The sequence below is a fragment of the Neolamprologus multifasciatus genome, chromosome 5 (genome assembly GCF_963576455.1).
Source record: "Neolamprologus multifasciatus chromosome 5, fNeoMul1.2, whole genome shotgun sequence".
In the NCBI taxonomy this organism is placed as follows: Eukaryota; Metazoa; Chordata; class Actinopteri; order Cichliformes; family Cichlidae; genus Neolamprologus; species Neolamprologus multifasciatus.
The window spans coordinates 1,887,787-1,913,799 of record NC_140443.1 but is presented as its reverse complement, the minus strand read 5'-3'; the positions used below and the strand labels follow the sequence as shown (position 1 = coordinate 1,913,799).

Here is a 26,013-nt window from a genome sequence, read left to right as displayed (position 1 = left end):
AAAGCTCGGCTGCTGCACCTGCTGCATTATGATTCTCATGTAGGACTCGCAACAGTTTTCTTGTTAAACCAGTTTAATCTCGCACGCAGACAAGATAAAAGATGGCTGCAGCTCTCACAGGAATCTAAATGAACAGCCTCATCGGCGGATGTTTTTTTCTCAGTATGTTTGCTTTTTAAATCAGTTTATTTGTGCAATGACTGATGAAACACCAGCAGCAGTTACCCAAAGACGGGCGAGCCAGTCGAAGTGTTTGTGCAGCTAGCTTTAACAGTTTGTCCCAGGCTCTGTGCGGCCCTCTACAGGCCCCGGGCTGAGGCCCACAGCAGATATGTGAGCAAAGAAAGATGTTTGTGTAATGGAAAAGAGCTCAGCCCTCATCCAAGGACCTGAAAGAAGTTTTCAAGTGTTTGTTTCATATTTTTATCCTGATTGTTGAGCGAACTGGTTGTGAAACGCCAGATGTCCACATGTTTGAAGAACATCGATCAAATAAAGACTTGAAAAGGTGAAAAGGTTAGATCATCAGGTACGGGCGCATACACGACTGAATTAATCGTGAGCAGAGAAAGTGACAGAGCGATCGCTCGAGATTCCTCTTGGCTGAAGTCGACTCTCTCAGTTTTACTCAGCTTTGGGAAATGAGCCACAGAGAAAGTTCAGAAATGCAGGTGTGGTTAATCGAAGTGTTATATCAACGACTCCAGATTAAAGATGAAAGACTCTGTAACTGCTTCTTCTGTATTATTTTACATTTTTATGACTTGACGACATCCAAATGTCTCCTTCGGGATGTTATTTTTGCCAAAACTAAAGCGAATCTAAAGTAAACATGAAGGAACTTTTTCAGTGTTTGTTTGCAGCCTGCAGGGTGAGACCAGCAGTGAGTCGGTCCCCGTGTTTACAGCCTGATACACAGCTGCTTTTGTAACTGACCTCTTTAAAGTGTATTCAAATCTGCATTTGGGGCGTGGCCTAATACAGGTATAACAGGTGGGTGTAACTTAGCACTTGAGCCTCTCATCCAAGTGTTTCCAAAACCAACAGGCGTGTGTGATAGCCATGTCCATCTTTTATATACAGTGTATGCACAGCAGGACTGGTCGGGTTAGTTGCTGCTGGCTGCCTTCAACCAGTGCACGATCATTTGATCCTTTTTATCAGGATTGTGTTTTTGTGTATTTACACTTTTATATTTGCTATATTTATTATATCATGTATGTTAGTCTGCTGAAACATGAGCTCTGCTCCAGTTTCACTGTACAGCGCCCAAGTACAGTGACAATAGAGGAATCTTTATCTTATCTTTATCTTTACACACACAAAGACAAAGGTGTGTGTGTGTTTCTACTAGAGATGGCACGATACCACTTTTTTATGTCCGATACCGATATCATAAATTTGGATATCTGCCGATACCGATATGAATCCGATATAGTGTTTTTTAATCAATAAAACTTTTTTTTTAATATCTTGCTGCTTTTTGTATAAGTTCATACTCAAGTTTAAATAAATAACAACACTAAAGCTATTCTGTTAAACTTGTATGTAAAAAAAATATTTCATAGTTCAGCAACACTGATCAATCTAATAAAGTTAAACCTGCACAATCCTTCCTATTCTGGTATTTTAAAGAGTACTTAGCAGAAATATTAAGCAACCTAACTAATAGGGTTGCAAACTCCCAGCAAAAAAAAAAACAGGGATCCACCTCATGATGCTTAATCGATGTAATCAACTTTAATTTGATGCAGGGTGAAAAAAATCCACAGAAATAAATTATTTTTCAAGAATAATTAAATAGATTCAACATCTTTCTTCAACAGAACTGCAGACTGCACAGATGGTTCCCAAAGGAAAAAGTACTACAGCTTACTAGGGTATATTAGACTTAACAGTTACTATATACAGTAATGGACTTCTATATATTTTACATCAGATTAAAACTTTGGTTGTAAGATTCAGATAATTATTTATTAAAAGCTCGACATTTTAAATGAGAATAAGAAAGAAAAGTATGTCTTTGTGCCCCCTTTTCCCTGTTGATGCCCTATCGGCCCCCCTGGCTAAACTTTGCTAGATCCGCCCCTGCACAGTTACGTCAGCTGTAGAAAAAGATCCTGGTGTAGAAATAATATTAAATAAATTCTAACAACAGCTGATCAAGCTTAAACGTGCTGCTGTTGTTCAGCCGCTGGTTTCCTCTTTCTGCCGCAAAGTGAGACAAAAACAAAGAAGAGAGACGATCAGCTGATCATTGATGAGTTTCACGATTGAAGTAGCAACAGGAGAGAGAGAGAGAGAGAGAGGCAGTTGCTCCTTATATCGGTTGTTAAGCTTAACCTGGGAATGCTTTACAAACATTCAGAGATGAACTTACACACTTGCTTTACTTCTCTCTGGGAAAACTTTCTCGGAGATGAAATGCTGGTTTGGTAGCGAAGCTACAAATACACACAGCCGCTCTATCACGTGATGCATACTGCTGCGACGTGCTACGGTTATGAGCCGAGTTACACCGTGTCGCAGGTTTTGTGAGGTGCTTTTTTATATTTAATGGATCGGATTACATTTTTTATTTCTCGCCGATATCCGATCCAGTAATTTACGTCAGTATCGGACCGATACCGATACGTAATATTGGATCGGTCCATCTCTAGTTTCTACTACTCTGTTTTTGTACTTGAATCTTGGATGTTTGTGTACCTGCCAAATAGCTGCAGTGAACTGCTCCATTTTGATGCTCAGAGCAGCCAGTTTGCAGCACAGCTGGCACCAAAAGTTTCCGACTCAAAGTACGACTGCAAAATGTTCTTTAGTTCAGCATCTTTGACTGTAAGCAGGCTCGGAGTACTTTCCCCTCCGTTCTCATAAATGAGATTCACTCTGAGCTGCTTCTGAAGAAGGATGTTTCTAGAAAGCAGCTGAGAGGATGAAGCACGTCTTTGATGGTGTTTGTGTGGTTTTCACCTTTTTGCTGAGAAAAATTCCGCCTGTGCCGTTCGCGGGTTTATTTCTTTAAGTGCTGCAGCTACATCACAGATCCTGGCTGCTTCTCATCGGTGAGGTTTGACTTAGAGGATGTTTGCACGACGGTGGGCTTCTGTGTGGAGTTCCCCCTCGTTGTCTTAGTGAGAAAACCGGAGCAGCAGCCACAGACAGCAGCGTTTACAGTCAGACTTCCTGTTTCTGCTCTGTGGAAACCTGCTGACTGTAGCTGCAGAGCAAACACTGCTCTCATGTTTAAGGATGAAAACTGAGAAACTAATGCAACAGGTGCAGAGACACACACAGACACACACACACACACACACACAGACACACACAGACACACACAGACACACACACACACACACACACCTACACACACACACACACACACACGCACACACACACACACAGACACCTACACACACACACACACACACACGCACACACACACACACAGACACAAACACACACACCTGCACGCACACACAGACAGACAGACACACACACACACACACACACAGACAGACACACACACACACACACAGAGACACACACAGACACACACACACACACAGACACACACACCTACACACATACACACACACGCACACACCTACACACACGTACACACACAGACACACACAGACACACACACACACAGACACACACACACAGTGTTTAAATCACATTTTATTGGTTCTATGAAGGAAGAAACTTCAAAACACTTTTAAATGTTTGTTAAAGACAAATGTCTGTATGTGTTTGAATAAATCACCAAACATTTTTTTCATTCTTATTGTTTATACATTTTTATTGTTTATACATTTTTATTGTTTATACATTTTTATTGTTTATACATTTGTAAATTGAATTCATTGTTTTCTGTACTGAAAAAGCACTGACTGTATATGAAAGATGACCATCATAAGAAGAGGTTCATTTACCTTGTGGACAGACGATGGAGCTTCTTCCTCACAGACTGATTTAAGGACAGGAAGTCTATCATGCCACATACGCCTTTAAAATACTCTTATTGTTCCTTAACATTGCCATCATGCTCACTGCGTCGCCTGTGTCATGGGAGTAGCGAGCCAATTTTCATGTCACAACACGTGTCGCAGGATGCAGTCTTTGTGGTGCAGCATCCAGGTGTGCGCCTTTCAAGTTCGTAACTTGGATTGAAGGCACGAGGGTACGATCATGTCATTTTCCCCACCATTTTAATGATGTTTCAGCTCAGGGCCACACAGTATCTGGCCTTCAAGTCTGCCGTCGTTAGCCGTTTCTGGGTCCAAACTCCGCACCATGTCAAAAAGTCAAGCGAACACTGCGGCATCACTGAGAGTTAAAAACTGTCTAAATTCTTTCATCTGTAATAAAATGATCAGCGTTGCTGCTTTACCAGGTGTAACAATCAAGTTTAACATCCAGGCATCCATGAAAACAGGATTTATTACATTTAACAGAGTTAGAAGTTAGCAGGAAGTTAGCTCGCTAGTTAGCTAAACATGATATAGCATGTTCTGACTGAGAACTTCAGACAAAATTCAAACGTACAGCTCTGCTATCACTTCCAACATAAATGAAGACATGAAGACATGCTATATAAATACAATGGAATTGAGTTAGTGCTACGAGCTAACCATCACCAGACTCATGCAGTGTAGCAAAGTTACGGCTAGGTAGCTAACAGTAGCATGCTTGCTCAGGTTAATGCTACTGAAATTGTGTGGCTGGCTAGCTGAAGGACCATTAGACACACTCACTCAGCCAGCATTTACATTCAGTAATAATCTGCAGGGTCTCCCTGACGACCAGTCTCAACAGAAACAAAATTCTAAATTTGAAGTTGTGAAAATCATGAAAACATTGCGTCACGTTCTTGCTAGAGTAGGTTTATATACAAGAATTGTCTCATTCATCTCTGCATTTTATTTCACTTCTCCCATTCAGGGTCGCAGGGGGGCTGGAGTCTGATCCTGCTGTTGAGAGGCAGGATACACCCTGGACAGGTCGCCAGGCTAACACAGAGAGACACACAATAACGCGCAATTTAGAACAACAAATGAATCTAATTCATCTAATTTCTTATCACACTTGACTGAGATGCTGAGCACGGTGCATCAGAGATTTTATCATTTAAAAGCAAATCATAGATAATTTACACAAAGATATACATAAACAGCATAAATGTGCTGTTTATATTTTCAAAACTATACTATGGTAACAGCACACTTCCCAAACCATACTTGTTTACAAAACTGGTCTCACATTGTATTGATTTAAACCCAAAACTGGAACTTAAAACCATAACCTCACATCTGGAAAGTCTTTATTATCCTCATAAATCAAGTTAGAAATAGATTTATTTTCCCAAACATTCCCATACAATCTGATTCCACACGAGTCGCCCCCTGCTGGCCTTTATAAGAATGCATGTTAGAGGCTTCATTTCCAGTTTGTACAGGCTGCTTGGGAGCTGGATGAAACCAGGTCTATAGATGTTTTATTTCTGGGTGTAATCTGAGAGAATGGAGGCTGTACAGTAGCTCTGAATGTCGGTGAAGAGCAGCAGGTTTGGCAGTCGCAGTGTTTCCAGCCATTGGTTCATGTTGTTTACAGACTTTGTTGGTTTGTGGTCACAGCAGCTTTCAGCCTCGATCTTTGTTCCCCAACCCTCAGAGTCCGACTCGCGCCACAAATTAGTCTCATTTCCAGACAGAAGTTTGTGTTCCCACGGGCTGGTTTTTAGAAAGGTGATCCTGCTTGAGTGAATGCACTTTGTTCCTTTTTTACCATGTTGATAATAACAACCTGTTTTTCCAAGTTACTCATATGCTAAGGCTATTATTTATCCCTCTGATGGTGAATTCCTGATTTTAAAAAAATAAACAAACCAACGACAAAAAAAACCCACTATCAGCCTGTGTTATTGCACGCTGTAAGTGACGACACGAGAGAGAAATCCACAGATTGTGAAATCACTGCAAACAGGCTGCCTTGAAAACAGCTGTGTTTTCCCCCCTTTTGTTTCCTTTGGTCCAGAACAGGTTTGATTGCTTTAGTTCACGATCCTTTTCATCCCGGGGCGCTGAACAGAAGATGACACACCCAGATGAATAATCCCAGGTCATGCAGAAAGTCAACTATGCAGTCCCCGAGAGCAAACACGGAGCTGCGGTTCGGGCGGCGAAACCAAAGCAGATGCTGCCGCTCAGTGGTCGCTTTCATTGATGCATTCAGAGAGTACAGATGCACATCTGCAGGCCTGTTGTTACCGAAACTCCGTTCACTTTACACATACTCTGCATAATAAAAACTGTTACTACAACAATGAAAATACCAGATTGTGTCCTAAATGGAGCTTTCTTTGCGGGTAAAAAAGCAGCCAATGTCTAAACAAGAGCCTTAACCGTCCATCATAAAGCTGGAGCGCTGAGAAGCTTTAAATACACTCTGGCTCCCTGGAAGCAAATATAAAGAAATGAGGGTGAACACTTTTTGTATAAATAAAATAGTTTTATTTTGAAGAGTGACGTCAGCTCGCTGTCGGGAGCGTGACGTCAGCGGGTGCGTTGTTGCAGAGTCACTGCGACGGTTCGACTGTAAACAAGCCGAGGACAGAGAAACGTCTCGAACTGAGTCCGAACGTCTGCGCTGTTATCTCCGTTAGTTAATCACGGCTCGTATCCATCCGTGACCGATTCCATGTAAACGTCCGTGCTCACTCTCCCCCCGAAGGAACAGATCTCGTTGTCCCGGAGAAAGAGTCGCTCTAAAACGTTCAGACCCTGAAGCTAGCTTAGCTTAGCGTAGCTCTCGATAGCCTACCTGGCTAACCAACATCTGAGGGCCCGTTCATAGGAAAATCCCCTCTATGCCCCGGACACCTCTCTTCCTTCACCGTGACTGGGATATCCTGAACCGTAAGTATGCCCTCCTGCATTTTAGAGGTGTTGCAAGCATTTTAACAGCAGTTAATATGACCTCCAGTGCCGAACTAGCTAGTTAGCCTAGCAGCCTGCTAGCATTAGCGCAAAGGGTTTGAAAACACGCTCTTTACATGCAGAGATTTTCAGCGTTTCAGGCATTAACTAAGTCTAATTTTACTGCGAAAGCTCGACAGACGTGCATTAGTCTCTCGGTGTCACGTTTCATTTCATTTATTCGGTTTATCTCAAGTAATGTGTTTTTATTGGCAGCGGCTCCGCTCGTCTTTAACTAGAGGCCTGCTCAACTCATTCACAGAACTCTGCGTGTCATTGTGGAGTGATCTCTGATTTATTAGTTGTAATGTCTCAGTAAACGGTGGATAGCACTTATATTTCCTTCAGAAACGGAACCCCTGCTGTCGTGTTTTTTCCGAGTTTGCTGTCACGTTTATCACGTCTGCCGATCTGATTGGATTATCTATAGCCCAGCTGATCGATCAATAACATCTCAACCAAAAGTTCGGTGTTTGTTGATTTATTGTTTATTTTAGAATTGATTTTAGCTCCTTGGATCTGTGAATATGGCCTTTATTTTTAATTGAATTTTTTCATTACTGGAGTAGTAGTTGTTACATTTTTTTTAGAAAGGCAGAAAATACCTTCTTATGACCACTTATGTCTGTCTGATAATTAATTTACTTGGAAATTAATAAAAAATGTTGACTCAGAAAACACAGAAATGCCTCTTTAAGGAGCTGAAATTATTTGTCTCTTTCATCTTCTGTGATGATGGGTGAATATATATATATGTATGTGTGTGTGTGTGTGTGTGTGTGTGTGTGTGTGATTTGATTTGATTTGATTAAAGACTAGTTCTAGTTAATTTTCTGATATTATTTACTCGTCCAGTGTTTTCATTATACTGACTCTTTGAACAGCTGCTCCCACTAAGCAGCATATTCTCAGCGCCGCTTGATAACAGATGTGACTTTTAATTAAAGTTGGAATCTCTGTGAAGGAAACCGTGATGCGCACTTACCCGCGTGGCTTCATCTGCAAAACACTGTTGTGTGTTTCTGTTTTGTAGCTGGGTGGCTGGTCAGAGCGGCCTCCTCCCACCATGGAGGCAGGAGGGAAGGACTGTGAGGAGGAGACGCTGCAGATGGCGTTCAAGAAGCTGAGGGTTGATGCTGAGAGGTAAACACAGGCTAAAAAAAAGTTTTTAATTTATTTTAAAATATTTTTTTTAATTAAAACCCCCACAGGCCGCTTTATTAGGTTCACCTGTTTGACTGCTTGTCTATTTAGTGAATCACATGGCAGTAACTCTGCTTTAATGCCTTTTCCCTCCTTCCAGTTTGCCCGGAGCTGTGAGTGTTTCGGAGGCGGTAACTTCCAGAGCAACATCGCGAGCTTCTCTCGACTCAAGCGGAGCGAAGCCCAAACTCGGCTGCCCGAAAGACAACTGGCACAGGTAGGCTGATTCTCTGGGAGACGCTCGATCACAGGAACAGACAGTCTGGATACTTGTGTCCATCATTGTGAGCTTTTTTCTACTGAGTCAGAAAAGAAGAGGAGTTCCATCCTAAACACAGGCTCAGGACTCAGACACTCTGGTTCGACCTTTCTTAACTGGTGGATGCTTTAACTGTTCTAATCCAGTGGAGTGTAATGGTTTTTATTACAGCATCATTAGGAAAAAAACTGGCTAAACTGGTTATTTTAACTCTGAGCTGAGTCATAAAGTTTAAGTCGGGCATTGTTTGTTTGTTTAATAAATACGTGAACACGTGAGGAGGAGATCTAACCCACGTGTTTAGTGTTTTGTTTTTTGTTCTAAAAACAACCTGTGAAGGTTGTGAAGTCTAAATGTTAAGATGTGGCCGTCTGTGGAGAAGTATTCATTCATCCAGTGATATTCCAACACTGGTGACTTTTTGGTTTTTTACAGCAAAGAGTAAATGATTAAATGAAACTGACTAACAGAGCAGTAACCAGCTGCCTCTCCAGCTGGTGGCCTTTCTTCTGATGTGCAGCATCTGTGAGCTCGGCACAGTGGCACCGGCGCTCCGCCTGCTGCAGGTTCTGGTTACAGTGGCCCTTGATCTCAGAGCAGATCCTCAGAACAGAACCAGGACTGCAGATGCTAGCTGTGATCCAGGCTGATGGAGATAAAAGTCTGTCTGACATCAGGGGTTGGGTGGAATTGTAGCTCAGAGGTCAGCAAACATCTGGACTGAAAAATAAGTTTTTCTAAGGTCAGACTTTGTGTTGTGTTTTAGGATTATTTCAGCTGCATTTTTGTGGTAATTGGTCTTTCAGCTGACGTCTCTTTTCTCGTTGAGTGTTTATTTTGGAGTTCTTCTTTGTGATATTTGATTTCCTCTCTCGTACTTTTAGCTGCATGAGGAAAACTTCCAGAGGAGCGTCCAGAACACAGCGCCGTCGCAGGTCCAAGTCGCCCATCCTCCACCCACCGAAGTTCACCTACTGCAGCACCTCCGGAGCGTCTGCACTGTCGCCCCCTAGTGGTTGCCCGAAGCACCAGCGCCTGGCCGCGCCTGAGCCTGCCCCACCTTGTCCTGCAGCAGACGGACTAGCCGCCTCGCCCGTGGCCATCCCGGTCCCAAAAGAGCACTCCTCTTCAGGCTCGCCCGGGCATGTCCCCACTCTGGTTTTTGGATCCTGTGCTGCTTATGAGACGCATATTAGAAGCGCGGCTTCCCCACAGTCCTCACAAGAGATCCCCACTGTCATCACCGCTACGTCCGGGCTGGCCGGAGGAAAGTCGAGTGAGGACAGCAGCCCGCAGAGCAGCGAAACCAGAGCGGGAACATCCCCGAGATCCAGACCGGCAGAGGCTGCTGACTTCCGAGCTCTGTCCGAACTCCACAGCGACAGGTCTGCCGAGGGTCCCCACGCCGCCTGTTCCTGTGCCCAGAGAAGCAGCTCAGAGTCTCAAGAGGACGGCAAGCAGGGGGTCGAGTGTCAGTGCCATCATCAAGGGTGGCACGGTGTGGAAGTCTACTCCTTCACGGGGCTCCGCAACGTCATATCGGAGTGTGAGAGGAGCCTGCCGAGCAGCGAGGAAGCATCCAGAACTCTCAGCTGTAACGCGGCGGCGGCGTCTCCGGCGCTGTCGTCAGGCTCCCCTCGCTCCTGCTCAGAGCAGGCGCGCGCCTACGTGGATGACATCACAATAGAGGACCTTTCTGGCTACATGGAGTATTATTTATACATCCCCAAAAAGATGTCGCACATGGCCGAGATGATGTACACTTAGAGTCAGATTTATTATTACCACTATTATTATGTCAGATAAGGAAAATGATAAGACGGTAACAAGGGTATTTTTTTCTGTTGACGAGAGAAAAGTTGGCCTTGGAGGAAAGTTAGGTGCTTGTAGAAGGAAGAGTTAGGACTACAAGTTTCATTTAAATGGACAAAGGTTGGCCACAACATTAGAACCACTCATAGGTGAGATCCACATGTTAAGTTGTGACGGTGTGTTAATCCACGTCTGTTATATTCCCACGCTCTGTTACAGCAGCAAAACAAAACAGCTCCTGGCCCAATCGAGGCCCCTGAGCCCATAGGAACCAGCCCCGGGGCCACAGACAGCTGGTCCAAGCACATCCTGCTAGCGCTCTGCTAGCGTTAACTTTAACCCACCTTTCTGGAGGTGGAGCCGGGGGGCTGACATAGGGCCAGAGGCAGGTCTGTCACAGGGCTAATGCACAGAGACAGGTTGCTGTTTTTCTCATGAAATTCTCATAAATTTGCATGAAGATTAAACGTTATTCTGAATAATTGTTATACATTCAGTATAAGTTTGGTTTAGTGGGTCAGTGACAGAGTGTCAGCCTGTAAACCCACAACCAGAGGTGCACGTGCACGGCTGCCCGCTGTGCCTGCAGTAGGGGAGGGTGTGACTTTTGAATGTTAGAAAAATCATTAAGTTAGAAAAATTCAACTTTTTTTTGTCTTTCTTTTTTCTTCGGGTGAGTGAAAGGACACATACCTACAAATGTAGAAAAGAATTTGATACTAACTACAAGACGGTGAGATTAATGTGACAAAAATAATCCAGAAATGAGGCCCAGAGCCTTCGACTGCACTCAACGTGTTGAAGTGGATTATATTTGAATCCAACGTGTTTTGATAGCACACTCTCTCAGATTTGTTTAAAGATGCTTCGTATCCAGTAACTCTGATAACCAGAAGCTGTCGTATTTTGGAGCCTGACTGTCGGCAGGTGTGCAGACCGTGTCAGGCGGGCGGTTTTAATGTTGTGGCTGATGGCCACAGAATAGACTAACCCACGTTTAATGTCTCTGTTTGACTTTCTGTGATTTTTACTAAATCTGACAGAAACACGTCACAGCCAGCTGTTTCGCTTTAGTTTCGCCTTTCTCTTTGTTTGTGGATCACTTTTCTTTCTTTGTTTGTTTTCGGTTTACAAATGAAGTTGCCAAAGCTCTTGGTGCTGGGTCTTGCAGAAGACAGGAACACGCAAACTTGTCATGCCAAGTGTGATTCTGTTTTTGGTGTTTGTGGCGACCTCAGGAGTCGCCCGTCTGGATTTAATTTCACTCAATAAAGAAGTAAAAAATGGAGAATTTGTCGTCTTCACTCGTGTCAATGAAGCTAATCAGAGATTTTTCTAACATGCTCGCACGGAGTTTACAGGAAGTAATAAAATAATTTCAACACAAACCCTGAAGCCACAGTCACAGATAACAGATGGCGGTTATCAACAACTCTCTGGTTTAGGCTCTGGGCACGCTCACAAAAAAGGGGCGTTTCCCGTGTCTTGTGCACAAATTGATCCCCATGAGCGTCACCTGCTTGAGTGATACGTTATATCATGATAAAATGGTGTCTAAAATCTATAAATAACATAATAAAAGTAACAGTAAATGCAATACTGCAGCAATATGACAAATTATTGTTCCATAAAAATGCTAAACGTGTGTTTTGGCACACTAAAACAATTTAACTCCAGCCTCACGTTAGAGTTTAAGCTGGATCCATTTAAAAGTCCCACAGTCTAAAAACGCAAACGTGAAAAATGCTTCTGTTTGTCACAGATTAAAGAGAAATTTATCTGATTGAATAGATAGTCTGTGTGAGTAAACTATAAAAACATTCTATATTTCCTGCTTCACCAAAATAATACATGTAATCTCCAGTGACAGTGAGGCACAGTTTGAGCTGCTGTACGTTTACAGCTGGGCTTCATTCAGGGGGTTTAAAACATTCCACTGGGAGAGAATCACACTGAAAACATGCTGGAAATAACAAAAACCCAAAACAAATCAGTGAAAATGTGGCACTTTCAGTTGATTTTAAGATAAAAATGAACCAAACTCGCTCCAGACCAGGTGATATAGCCAGGTAAAAAGCCATGTTTATATCAGGAAGCTCTCATAACACAGCTCTCTGACTGTAAACAGTAAATCTGAGAACTGTTGATGAATCCATTCATTTTTCATTTTTCTCTGACCTACTTGAAACCAAACCGCAGCTTTTGCACTACAATTTTGCCTCTGGCTAAAACTGGGTTGTTCCAGTATTTTGTTGTAGGAGAGATTACTTTCTATGCTTACCCGATTCTGCCCAACAGAAGAGTTTCATCATATTTTTAATCATCAAATAGAAGATGTAAACTGGAATTTAATATCACAGATACATCTGAGCCATGGAGGATGAAAAATGATATAAATAGACTAATAAATACTTGGATAAATGTCAAGACTAACAATGAAAATCTTAAATACAAACTTTCGTAATAAAAATGATGAAATCAAAATGTATCCCTATATTTTACCAGTTTAATTTTTGTCAGGCTGTTTTGAAATTAATTAATTAATTTCCTAAAGTAAGATAAATGTATTGTGATTGTCCCTTTACACTAACAATGTCGTTTTTATAAAGCTAGTTGTGTATTTATTCGTAAATGTGGCACTGTTTGTCCTCCATAACGGGCCACTAGTCGCCTTCCGCTGACATACATTATGGGAGCACGGTGAGGGTGTGGACCAATCAGCCGGCGCCAACTGGACGCTGTCCCCAGAATGCTCTGTCTCCGTCCAATCAGAGGCGAATTCGTGGAGGACTCCGGAACGAGTCGGACTTCTCGACCAATGAGGTGCTGGCGTAGCGTGACGTGGCGCCGGGAAGACCACACTGATCGTTCACTTTACCGGCGTCTGTGCATAAGCGCCTGCAGTCCATGAGTGCGGAGTCTCCCTGTCCAACAGCGGTTAACCGGGCGGCATTCTGAGTGTTTATCCTCGCAGAAATGTTGTGTTTGAGCGGGTTGTCGGTGGCGCTCGCCCTCGCTCTCGTGCCGGGTCCCTCCGAAGCCTTGAAGGAAGGAGACTGTGAAGGTAGGTCCGTGTGCTAGCTTCAGTTAGCTTAGCTACAGCGATCAGGGTTCAACTTTTAAAAGACCTCCACCCGAAAGCGGTCTAAACTCCACCTGCCAGGGTTACCGTGGCGAAGGGAGCGGAGCTGGTGCTTACAGGGGTGTCACTATTCAAAAAAGAGGGGGGAGGAAGCATCCAGAGCTAATGTTCTCGTGTTACCAGAATAACGAGCTTCATCACTTCCAGTAAACCAAAACTCACCTGCAGACACACCTGGCAGCATCCTGTGAGCGCGAGCCGCAGACGGGATATCTGCAGGCTGACACAGAATCAAACATCAGGATGTAAAAGTCTGAAGCTTCACCTGTGAAGTGGTTGGATTGGCTGTTGTAGCCAGGTTAGAAATCACAATAGAAAGTGACCACGTGTTTGTGTTTGAGAACATGTAAATGAAGTGTAAAAACCAAAGAGCCTTAAAGTGAGTTTTTTAAGTCTAATATCTTATTTATAAATAGTCAGCATCAACAGGATGTGCCAATAGGTTGGATATAAAATAAAATGACGTGTTTGCAGGTATCATTATGACTTTATAACTATTGTACATACTGTTCCACATTATAAACAAGCCAGTCCTTCTTGGCCACTTAAACTATCTCAATATAACTGTTATGTTACATTTGTTCTACTTCCTGCTGCCCTCTTGGCCTGATCTCTCTTTTTAATGTCAGTGAGAGTTTTACATTTATAAATAAAGAATATATTAGAGTCGCTTTGACAGAGACTGATGGAGCTTCTGCCCACGACAGAAATATTCCTTCTGGCTTAAAATAGCATGCTATCTCTATTTCTATCAGGAGAGATGTGTTTGACATATGGTTCAGAGGTTGTAGGCCAGCAAGTCATTTACAGTAGTTTAAATACTGGAAATCACTTCTTGACCCACCAGTGGGAATCATCCTGACGTCTGGGGGTCTAACTTAAATAAAATAAGCTCTTTTAAACCTTATTCGTTTTTAATCAGCTCTGACGGGATATTCTAGACATGCAGGTTTTATTTCTCACTGACTGTTGAATTTAACTTTCAGTCTCACAGCAAATTCCAAATAAAGTCTGCAGGGTCTTTTCAGAAAGGCTGCGAGTGTCAGTATTTGCATCTAGTTGTTCTCCTTCATTCCTGATATGGAATAAGTTGTTTCTATCGTCTATGTCTGATTCCGAACATTTAATCTTTTCCTCATGATGACAGACTTTTTGAAAAACATAAATCTTTATAAGTTTTTATCTGACAAAGTGTCAAATTCAGTTTTTATTCAATGAGTGAAAAATGAATAAGAAGTCGTCACATTTTAAACATCCTAATTATTTTTTAAATAAAGGAAAATCTAATCTATATATAGATTGTACGGTACTTCATATTTAATAAGACGAGGGACTTTGTTGTGACTGGCTTGTGTTTTTCTTTCTACACAAAGATTTAACCGCTCGTTGAGTTGACTTTTGTGTTTTCCTGTTTCAGTGTGCGTGACCTTCCTGGGGAAGTTTTATCAGTTGCTGAAGGACAAGGATGTAAAGTTTACCAGCGCAGACATCGAGAAGGCGCTCACGGCGAGCTGCAAAGACACCAAAGGCAAAGAAAATCGCTTTGTGAGTAAAACACGTTTACATGTTTCTGGAAGCTGGAGGTGGTTGGATCGTTTAAAATGAAGCTGAGCTGGAGATTCAACAGTTCAGAACAGGTGTGAATGAGAGTGAGGAGATGAAAGGTTAGAGAAGCTGAGATGGTTTGGACGTGTGCAGAGGAGGGATGGTGGAAATGTTAAAGGCGGAGCCCTCAGAGAAGATTCATGGATGTAGTGAAGAAGGATGTGCCGAGATGGAGGCAGATGGTCCTCTGAGGTTTTGCAGCACAAGCTACAGGAAGCTTCTGTTCCTGTAGCTTGTCCCTCAACCATAATCCTGGTCAGTTAAACGAATTATTCAAATTTTATCACCATGGTTTGATGTCACCTGCCACAGCCCGGGTGTCAGGATCAGGATGTGGAGAGTGTCTGTGAGCTCAATCTTTTTTGCTGGTTTTCTGACTTTCAGTCTAGTCGTGTTTTCTCCTGTTTAAACACCCAGACAGTGTAAGTCAGGGGCGTCCAAACCTTTTTCACTGAGGGCCACATACATAAAAATATAGGAGGGGCCACTTACTAGAAATTAGGTATATAACCTTAACTTTAGTGTATTACAGTTAGAAAAATCACTTAAAAGTGGTCGAATATGTTATATTGTTGAATATAATTAAAGACTAAACTGCCTTCATCACAGCTTTCCATAAATGGATCTTTATTGATTTATTCAGAAAAAGCTTTGGTAGCTCATTCTCAGAACAGCCTCAGATTTCTTCTTAGAAGATTTACAGCACAGAGAAAAAACAATAAAGATGTGACGGGTACATTTCAAGTTTGTTATTTAAGTTATTAGGCTTAGCAACACACCTATTAACGTTCGTTTGAAACTATTATCAACATTAACAGACTGAACTGGACTTAATAACAGGCGTCCGTATAATTTTAGTAAATTATTCTGGTGAGTATCAGCTGCGCTGGGTATGTAAATCGGGCCATGCAGCCGCAGTGCTGAAAAATCCGGAAAAATGTCACTTGATCAAGGAGCAGATCTGCATCAGATGAGATCAGCTGACTACGTGCGCTGTGCACAGCTGTGTACTCTGTGTGTTAACAAGAAAAACGCATATAAGAAAGTGTTGCACAAAAGCAGAGTAGTGACAGAACTCATGTGCATTATTGATATTTGAAGCATGTGCACATGCATGCTTATTAACACATGGGTACTGTGGGATATATTTTTAAAGCGCTCGTGCTCTCGTCCACTCCCCACAAAAAAATTAGCAGCTGTGCGGCGTCTGTGGCGTCGGTGCTCTCATCGCCTGCGATGGAGTAAAAATCAAAAGCACAGCTTTATCAGACTGTTGCAGTTTAATGTTGGCTGACGAGTCTTCAGTGCGTCGCACGCTGACGTTGTTGAAGTTCTGCACTTTTTCTACATTATTTCGGTGGCTTTAACGAGGCGTGGTTTATGAGGTCTCCATCTGAAAAAGGCTCGCCATGTCTCGTGATGAGTTGGGCGACCTCATAGCTGCTATTGGAGCCTTTTCCTGGACAATTTGAGCACGAAATAAATTCTGTTGCTGACCCTGCAGGAGAGCTACTCTCGCTCAGCACCAGTGTCGGATGCATAGGCCTGATGTTTGGTTTCATAATGACGTCGTACATTATACTCTTTCATAACTGCCACAGTTTCAGTGCAGATTTATGAAATTACTTGCGGGCCAATTAAAAATGGATCACGGGCGGCAGTTGGTCCGCGGGCCGGAGTTTGGACACCCCTGGTGTAAGTGAATGTGATCTCAGTTTATATGAAAATGTTTGAGTTCAGTCATGTTGTGTTTGGGCAGCTTGCCACCACTAGGGGGTGCAGCGCTGCTCCCTGGGACAGAGACCTTCCTGTGTTTGGTTTTTGTAAATGGACTCTTATGATGAACCGTTTGACGTTTTCTTTAGCACATGACGCAGGCCAGAATCCAGCAGAGCGACCGAAGCCGCTCGTGTTTCGTTCGTCTTTAACTTTTTGATTTCTCCTCCCCGTTCTGTGTTCAGTGTTACTACATCGGTGCAACGAGCGACGCGGCAACCAAGATGATCAATGAGGTTTCCAAACCGCTCAGCTACCACGTCCCCGTGGAGAAGATCTGCGAGAAGCTCAAGAAGAAGGACGGCCAGATCTGCGAGCTGAAATACGGTGAGGAGGGAAAGAGTGCGGATCTTCTCGCGTAACAAACGGCGTGGGGTCGTGTGTCGGTGCAGCTCAGTGCGAGTGATGGAGCACAAACACAAAATGTTTCGGCCTAAAACTCAGTTCCTTCATCACGTATCACAAAGAGGGCATCACACTGACAAAACAAAGCATTGTTCGTAATTTCATCCCAAACTCAGGTTTTTGTGCATTTGGGGAAAAACATTCGTCCAGTCTGAACATGATGTACATTATATATAAATAAATATATAATAAAAAACAATAATAGTAGCTTAGCTGGTGTATTATTTATAGAATTATATTTTATTTATAAACCAGCTTTAAGAAAATACGTCCTTTGTTTGACACATGAAATCACCAATTTAACTGTGGCTGATCGATGAGTACTGACCCTTCAAAATAAGAGCGTTGAGTGTCTGAGATGATTTAAAAACGGCTGACGTGAATAAACTGTCGCTCACAGAGACGGCGCAGCTGCTCGTAGACGACACGTGGACTCATGAATCCACATGAATCAGCCGTGTTCTGATTATTTCAGTCTTATTGATTCTTTTTTGCTTTCCTTGCAGATAAACAGTTGGACCTGACCTCAGTGGACCTGAAAAAGCTTAAAGTGAAGGACCTGAAGAAGATCCTGGAGGAGTGGGGCGAGTCGTGCAAGGGCTGCGCCGAAAAGTCCGACTTCATCCGCAAAATCACAGAGCTGATGCCCAAGTACGCGCCGGCAGCCGCCAACGCACGGACAGACCTGTAAAAACACAAATATATGGACTCTGATCAGACTGCAATCCAGCGCAGAGAAGAAGGCGGAGCGGGAGTTTTGTTGGGCATGTTTGTTTTGTTTTTTTGTTTCAGAAGTATAGATGTTAGCGTAGTCCTGATCTGTACTTCTAAGTGAGGGAGAGCCGGCAGCAGCAGCAGCAGCTGTAGTTAATAATCTTCACAGTGACTGCCAAAATAAAACCTCCAGTTTTCTTCACCACATTGACTCGGATGTTTATAAATTGTGTGCGACTGAGCCGTGATGAGGGAAATTCAAACAGTAAGAGGAGCCTGGAGTGACCGAGGAGCCAAACAAGGAGAAATCTGTAACGAGTTATCTCTACATTTATGTAAAGATCAAAACAGGAGCTGCTGACGGGGAATTCAGCTACTTTTCATTTGTCTAAATGTCAAAAAATAATAAATCCAGGCTAAAATAAGATGATTGGGTTTGGATCTCCTGATCGTTGCCATCGTATTGGTTCCCAAACGGGTGCTCAGAGCGGCGTTTCCTTTAAATTGGGGGAAAATACCAGAACTACGCTCATGTGGCGGAGAGGAGAACACGGGGAGATGATGTCACCTGGAAGTTTTCCTGAGGAGGAGACGTTTAAAGTTTCTGGTCGGAGAAGCTGCTCCCACAGATCCCCTCTGACATGAGCGCCGCTGTTTCCATGGTGACTGCAGGACGGGTGGATGTACTGAGACTTGTGGGTGATCCTGACATACTGAGCGTTCGTGCAGCTCCACCCTGCCGTGATCTGTTTCAGGAAAGCTGCAGTTTGTCTTTCTGTCCTCGTTAGATTGAAGGTCTCTGCAGAATCGTCCCGTCTCACCTTCTCGGCCAGTGAGAAAGCTCCGCCTCCCTCAGGTTAAAATGACAGTTCAGGCCCCTCCCTCCTCCTCCGTCCTCTCTAGTGTCAAGTACAGAAAAACCCTTCTTTTCCCTGGAACGTTCCCACTCCCACTGCGCTGTTTGGATCATTTGCGCTTGCTGCTCGGGTTTGTTAGGATTTACGAGTGGCCCCGGGTCGAGTGGGGTGCTGGACTTCACGGCTCTTGGAAAAAGATTAGCACAAAACTTCAAACCACCGATGACAAGTGTGGGTGACTGTCAGCAAAGCAGGAAACATTTTATTTGGGATAATATTTAAGGGTTTTTTCTCTTCAATTTCTAATAAATAAATAAATACAGTTTCTGACTTTTTTACGTCCACGTTAGATGTTTAAATCCACCTTTGATGTCGCTCACTCAGACGCTTCATGTGTTCGTGCTCCCTAAACGTTGGGAAAACACCATTTACTGTGTTCGCTCTCACATGTGGTGGAACTGAACTGCCCCTCCACTCTGGACTGCGGTGGCGTCTCGATGGACGCTGGATGAAACTTATTTTGTTGTTTGACATAAACGGATGACCTGTAGCTAAAGGTGGTGATAAAAGCTGTGTGTGATGCTTCATATGAAAAATGAAAACTTAAAATATGCTGTTGTCTCACAGTGACTTTTCATGTAAGGCAGTGTCATTTGTTACAACTGTACTATTCTACTTTTTCATTAAAATATGAAAAGCTCCAGGCCCTGCTCTCTGTGATGCACTCACACCTGTGTAGCACTTTGTCTAGTCTCACACTCCACACCGCTGCTTTGGAAAAAAACTAATGCCTGTCACAGTCACAAGCAGAAAAACATGAGTTTATTCTTCTCTCCTGAGCATGATCGAACACTTTCCACTGACTTATTTTAAAACATGAAAGCATTTCTCTCATTAGCTATGAACTATTCCCTGTATCACTCCTGGATATTTGGGAATATGCTGGAAAATTACCCCCCAAAATGTACTTTATTTCAAAATAAATTACAGAACAAAGATCTTGTACACATCCCAATAAACAACAAAGCAGAGAAATAAAGGTGCATGAATGATATAAAGTATTGGCCACAAAGAATCGCCATTTTTAGTGATACTCATGAATGTTTTAATTGCTTAGTGGAGAAGAAGAGAAAATATTAAATATAAAATCCAATAAATATGTAAAAAAGTGCAGTTTACAGCAGGATAAAATTACCCCCGACTTTGTATTCCATAATAACGCGTCCAGCGTCATGACGTCCGCCACGGTTGCGTCATCACGTCTCCGCCCTCCAGAGGGAAAGCGCACATTCCTATTGTCCAAGATGGCGGCGCTGGTGCAGAACCTCCGACGCTGATATGTTTTTAACCGACTTTGTGCTCGTTTCTCGGCGTGTGTGCGGTCACCCAGCGGCCCGGGGAGAAGCGTGTGTTTGCCGTAGCTGCTGTCTGCAGCCTCAGCGTCGCTAACAGGCCTGGACTTCGCTGCCCGGGCCCGGATTCCCATCGCAGGCTCCGAAAAGTTTGAGCTCCATCATCCTTTGAAAATGAAGCGGCAGGCCGGGAGAGAGGCGAGCCCGTCCAGGGCCGCCGCCAAGCGGATACGGGAGCGGGAGAGTGCGCGGAGAGAGGAGGTTCCACCACCGCCCCCACCGCTGGCCCTGCTGCTGGCAGACAGCCGGGGATACCACCGCCGGAGCCGCAGCCGCGAGCGGGAGAAGCCGCGGCTCCGGGAGGAGCGGGCTACCGCCCTGGAGCTCCACCACCGGCACGAACTCAGCCTGCTCGGCCGGCCGCCCCTCCGCACCGCCGCGGCCGAGCTTCCAGCCTCCCGCCCGGGCACGCTGGAGTACAAGACGCTCCTCATCAGCAACCTGGGCTCGCAGGTGTCAGACGAGGACGTGGAGGACGCGCTGTTCCACGAGTTTAAGAAGTTCGGGGACGTCAGCGTGAAGCTGTCGCACACCCCCGAGCTGGGCCGGATCGCCTACGTCAATTTCCGACACCCGGAGGACGCCAAGGAGGCCCGGCACGCCAAGTCCTCCAGGTTAGTGCTGGGAGATCGGCAGCTTAAAATCGAACCCATGTACGTGAGGAGGCGGAGCGCCACGCCGCCCGACGTCGGGTATTTACCTGTGCACGCGCCCTACCCGTACCGACAGCGCTCCCTGTCCCCTCCCGGGCCCGGCGTGAGCAACATCAGGGACCTCCGGGCCCGCCACTATGCCCTGGAGCAGCTGGGCCTGAGCCGGGAGAGGGAGAGGCTGCTGGATTATTACGGCATGCTGGATGAGCGGGGGCGGCCCTACGGCTTCCCCCCCATGCCCGTGGTGGAGGATTTAAAACCTGAGGACGACCAGAGGGCCACCAGCAACCTGTTCATTGGAAACCTGGACGGTAACGTCACAGAAGCCGAACTCAGGAGGGGCTTTGACAAGTATGGCATCATAGAGGATGTGGTGATTAAACGTCCTTCACGTGGGCAGGGCGGGGCTTACGCTTTTGTGAAGTTTCAAAATCTGGACATGGCGCACAGGGCCAAAGTAGCCATGCAGGGGCGCCTGATCGGAGGCAACCCCATAAAAATTGGCTATGGCAAAGCCAACCCCACCACCCGGCTGTGGGTGGGCGGGCTGGGGCCCGGGAACTCTCTGGCCGCCCTGGCTCGGGAGTTTGACCGCTTCGGAAGCATTAGGAACATAGACTATGTGAAGGGGGACAGCTTTGCTTACATTCAGTACGAGAGTCTGGATGCCGCTCAGGCCGCCTGCACACAGATGAGGGGCTTTCCTCTGGGGGGCCCCGAGCGCCGCCTCAGGGTGGACTTCGCCAAAGTGGAGGAGAGCCCCTCTCGTCCGTTTCCTCCTGGCTACCAGCCTCCCGTGGCGCTGCCCTCTCACTACGACCTGCTCGGGGAGGCATACAGCCGCCATCGCAGCCTGGAGCGGGAGCTGAGGGGGGCCAGGGACCGCCTCTCGCCGCCCTCTCACAGCCTCCTCTCCCTCCGGGAGCGGGAGAGGGCCCTGCTGGAGAGAGACTACCCCACCAGCCCCACACGAAGCCTGGAGAGGAGGACGGCAGGCGTGGAAGCGTTCGGGAGGAGCGGGCGAGGAGCCAGGAGCCGCAGCAGGAGTAGGGAGCGCTGGCTGAAGGAGCGGGAGGAGAGGAGGAGCCGGAGAAGAAGCCGGAGCAGGAGCGTGTCCGCCGAGAGGCAGACGGAGGAGCGGGAGAAGGAGAGGGTGAGGTCCAGGGTTCGCGGTCCACTGGGCACCGTCTCTCCTGATGCGAGCCCAGACCGAGCTCGGGTCAGAGCGCCGGACTCCACCACGGAGCCACGAGACCACTCCCCTGACAGCGGCGGAGGGGCGCGGCACTCCACCGCAGCCACCGCCGCCAGTGAAGAAGATCCCCCGTCCGGCCGCCACCACAGCAAGAGGTCCTCCAGCGACCACGTCAACAACAACAACAACCACCACCACCATCGAAACAGCGAGATCATCACCACCGGCTCCCCCGCTGCCATCCACACCAACACCACCTCCCCCCCGAGCACGCTGTCTGAGTTCGCCCAGACGGCGCTCTCCAAGACGTGGCACGGCTTCTTCGCCTTGAAGAACAGTAGTTTCCCCACCGACCTGTACCTGCTGGAGGGCGGGGCGGCGTTCTTCAGCGCCGTGATGAAGGACAGCCCGAAGCTGCAGAACCAGCCCAGCCAGCTAAAGATCGCCCAGCGGCTCCGCATGGACCAGACCCGGCTCGACGAGGTGTCGCGCCGCATCAAACTCGGCCGCCCGGACAACTTCGCCATCCTGCTGGCCCTCCAGGGCCCCGTCGACCGCCAGGCCCCCGCCCCCGAGCCGGGCCTGCAGGTGCGCTTGCTCCGTCACCTGGTGACGTACCTGCGGAACAAAGAAGCTGCTGGAGTCGTGAGCCTCCCCGCTGTAAAGGAGGGCGCGCCGGGGGCCATGCTGTACGCCTTTCCGCCCGGCGAGTTCTCGCAGCAGTACCTGCAGGCCGCCAAGAGGACTGTGGGTAACCTGGACGAGGAGCACATGGTCATTGTGATCGTCAACGACACTAACTGACCCTGCAGAGGAATACTTCCATGTTGTTTGTAGACAGAAAAGCATTATTATTGTTTTACTCAGTATGTTATGAATGAAACACGGCGAGCTACACTACGTCTGCGGCGCCCTCGGGGGCTCGTGGAAAATGCGTTTTAAAATTATTCTAAAACACTTAAATGAGGCTAAAACGCTGCACGCAGGCAGCGCTTGGTCCCGGCAGGAAGTAGAGTTTATTGTGGAAGTCGTATCGTGAGAAATGCCTTTTTGTCACACGTGTCCGTGCGATTATAAACACGCCGCTGCCACCTTATCCACAGGAAACTTTACTCAGCCGACTGCCAGACAGAATAAAGCAGGAAAAATATTAGAATAAATATTCACTTCTAATAAGACATAATTATGAAGCAGTGAACCAAAACGATCTTAAAGGTCACGACTAAAAAAAGTCAGAATTAATGCAGAAATTGGATGTTTGACTTGTTGAACACATAAAACCAAAGTTTAATATTAAAGTCATGAAGTTTAAAAAGTCAAACTTTGCTGTAAAACCACAGCATAACAATTATCTTTAATAAGTTTGATCATTATTTTAGTAAATTATTATGGTTTATGTGTCATAAAGTAGGATGTTTAAAAAAAAAGTGAAGTGAAATTTTAGATTTGGAAAGTAATGTTTTTAAAATCCATGCGTCACTTTGATATTTAAGATTAAAAGTACATTTTTGACTTCATGTATTTCTGTCCTTATCTTGAATGTGATAAAGGCCACGCCCCCCTCAGGAGCTCCGGTGTCGGCTGACCCCGCCCTCATCCTCTGATCACTTTGGTAAATGGCCTGCATTTGTATAGCGCTTTTCTAGTCCTTAAGGACCCCAAAGCGCTTCACACTACATTCAGTCATTCACCCATTCACACTCACATTCACACACTGGCGATGGCAAGCTACATTGTAGCCACAGCTGCCCTGGGGCGCACTGACAGAGGCGAGGCTGCCGGACACAGGCGCCACCGGGCCCTCTGACCACCACCAGTAGGCAAACACGGGGTTAGTATCTTGCCCAAGGATATTTGGCATGCAGCCAGGAGGCAGCCTGGGATCGAACCACCGACCTTCTGATTAGTGGCTGACCTGCTCTGCCACCTGAGCTACAGCCACTTTGCTTAAATGATGAAAAAATCCAATACAAACAGGAAACAGACAAAGGTCCCCTTCAAAACAAAAGCTGCGCCTTTTTAAACGTGTGCTTCAAGAAGAGCAGAAGCTCAGAGATAAAATATTAAAAACAAGAACAAAAAAAAACCTTTTTTCATGATTATCTGGAGTCACGATAACGGAACAAGCTGACATTGAATCATCAGAGTCTTTTAATATCATTAGATTTGCTTTGAAAATCATAAATGTGACATCAGGAAGCACGTTTGGTTATTCTACATCAGTGTTTTTATTGTTTGTTAATGATGAGGATTTATTTTAATAATTACTGAGGCTTTTTCTGCTTCGTGCTCTTCTTTGAACTGCTCAGTTTTCACATCGCCAGCTGATGAGCACATCTGCACAAGTAGGACGCTGAGAGCAGGAAGTACCCTCAGACTAAACTGTCATTTCTCACGATACGAGTACACACACTTCTCGCTCAGAGCGGCACTTTTTCTATTCTAAGCTGTTACACACAACACTAAACCCCGACAGGAGTCTTCGTGCGCTCTCTGAACTGTACCGAGCTGCCCCGAATGTCCGAGCCGAGCAGCACCGGGTGGTTTATTCAGAGTACTGTAAACCAAGGGGGAAGCGGCACTTTGTCTCCCCCTGTTGGCTTCTTCTGGGACTTTTTTTGTTTAAGTGAGGCCGGTGGATTCCCAGCCCTCCGTCCCCACCGCTGTAAAGTTCATGTTAGTTAGTGTTTTTATCAATTTAAAATCATTCCAGGTGTTTTGTTTGGAAGCTGTACGAGTGTGTTCGATGTTGCATGCAGGAAAAAAAGTTTGGTTTTGTCAGTCAACAAAACAAAAAGAAACGCCAGCTTCTCCAGGAAGCTGCTGATGTTTGATCATATTACTGGTTTTATATTGTACACATTTATACCTTTTATTGGATTTTAATACATCGGTCCATCTGTTATCCACACCTGCTTCTTTGTTTTTATGTTTTCTCCCTTAAATTGTCATTTTTCTGGTCAATTTTCGTCAAATAAAACCTTTTAACCAATGATTCAAGGGCTGATTTTAAGACCATTCAGATGTAATGAGTAAAACAGTTTGACACTAAATTATGTGGGAGGTAAAAATGTGGCAGAATAAATAATGAAGCCAATAAATAACAGTAATTAGAATAAACAGTTTTAGCTTAATGAAAAAGTAAAGAAGCTTTGAGTTGAGCTGTTTCTTATACGATGGTGTGAGAGCGACTCGTGTTTATGCTTTAATGATGATGAAGAAAAGTGCACAAATATAAGGAAGCCTGTTAATGCCAGTAAGACAAAAAATTAGGATGAAGTTTAGCCGTGATTTTTTTTTGTTTGTTTGTTTATTTACTCGTTTTCAGTCATGTCCAAAGCCATAATGAAAACGTTAAAGAGTGAAATTAACTTTGGCTTTTTGACCCAACACATGAGTTTTATTTTTAAATAATTAATTGATTCGGTGTTTTGTTTCAATGCTGGTATTTTCTCTCATTTTGATTAAAGAAAAATCAAAGTTGTGCTGTAAAAAAAATTTTTTTTTCAGTTTCCACTTCTTTGACTTTTGTTCATGATTTTTATAAATCACGGCAATAACTGTTCTTTTGTTTTTGTTTTTTTTAATTTTGACGTAAAACTAAATTGTAATTAAGTCACAAGCCTGACTTTCTCAACTAAAAGATAAAATATCTTTCTTATAAATAAAATAAATTTGTATATATTCAATAATGATGGTTAGCTTCCAGCATGCAGTGCTGAACTGGAAGAAAATGAATTGACAGCTTATATTTTCTGTTTTAGTTTGTCTTTTCTTGACATTCATGGGCTTCCGTACTTTTAGTCTTTCCAAGCGTTAATTAAAAAATTATGGTGGGAACATTTCAAACCCTTGAGGATGCATCTTTGAATATTATTTGAACGGTTCCTTAAAAAAACAGCTTGAAAACTGTAACATATGAATAAACAAATATAAATCAATCAATGAAAAGAATTGATCAGATTTCACTTGTTTGAGTTTCCCTTAAAGGTTTGTGATGTGA

The 26,013-nt window shown here is 44.7% G+C and overlaps 3 protein-coding genes across 3 annotated transcripts; all 3 read left to right on the top strand.

Moving 5' to 3' along the window:
• Positions 1–6,553: 6,553 nt before the first annotated feature.
• oser1 (oxidative stress responsive serine-rich 1) lies at positions 6,554–11,542 on the top strand. Its single transcript, XM_085160435.1, has 4 exons — positions 6,554–6,917; positions 8,011–8,120; positions 8,281–8,397; positions 9,324–11,542. Exons 2-4 carry the CDS (start codon positions 8,044–8,046, stop codon positions 10,204–10,206), a joined length of 1,077 nt encoding a protein of 358 aa, XP_085016561.1. The 5' UTR covers positions 6,554–6,917; positions 8,011–8,043; the 3' UTR covers positions 10,207–11,542.
• A 1,562-nt stretch (positions 11,543–13,104) lies between these two features.
• manf (mesencephalic astrocyte-derived neurotrophic factor) lies at positions 13,105–19,454 on the top strand. The gene is made up of 4 exons (XM_085160450.1): positions 13,105–13,315; positions 14,811–14,938; positions 16,960–17,101; positions 17,686–19,454. The coding sequence occupies exons 1-4, from the start codon at positions 13,228–13,230 to the stop codon at positions 17,868–17,870; spliced, it is 543 nt and encodes a 180-aa protein (XP_085016576.1). The 5' UTR covers positions 13,105–13,227; the 3' UTR covers positions 17,871–19,454.
• Positions 19,455–20,028: 574 nt separating this feature from the next.
• Positions 20,029–23,621, top strand: rbm15b (RNA binding motif protein 15B). The gene has a single exon (XM_085160396.1). It carries the CDS (start codon positions 20,277–20,279, stop codon positions 22,812–22,814), a length of 2,538 nt encoding a protein of 845 aa, XP_085016522.1. The 5' UTR covers positions 20,029–20,276; the 3' UTR covers positions 22,815–23,621.
• The last annotated feature ends 2,392 nt before the right edge of the window (positions 23,622–26,013 follow it).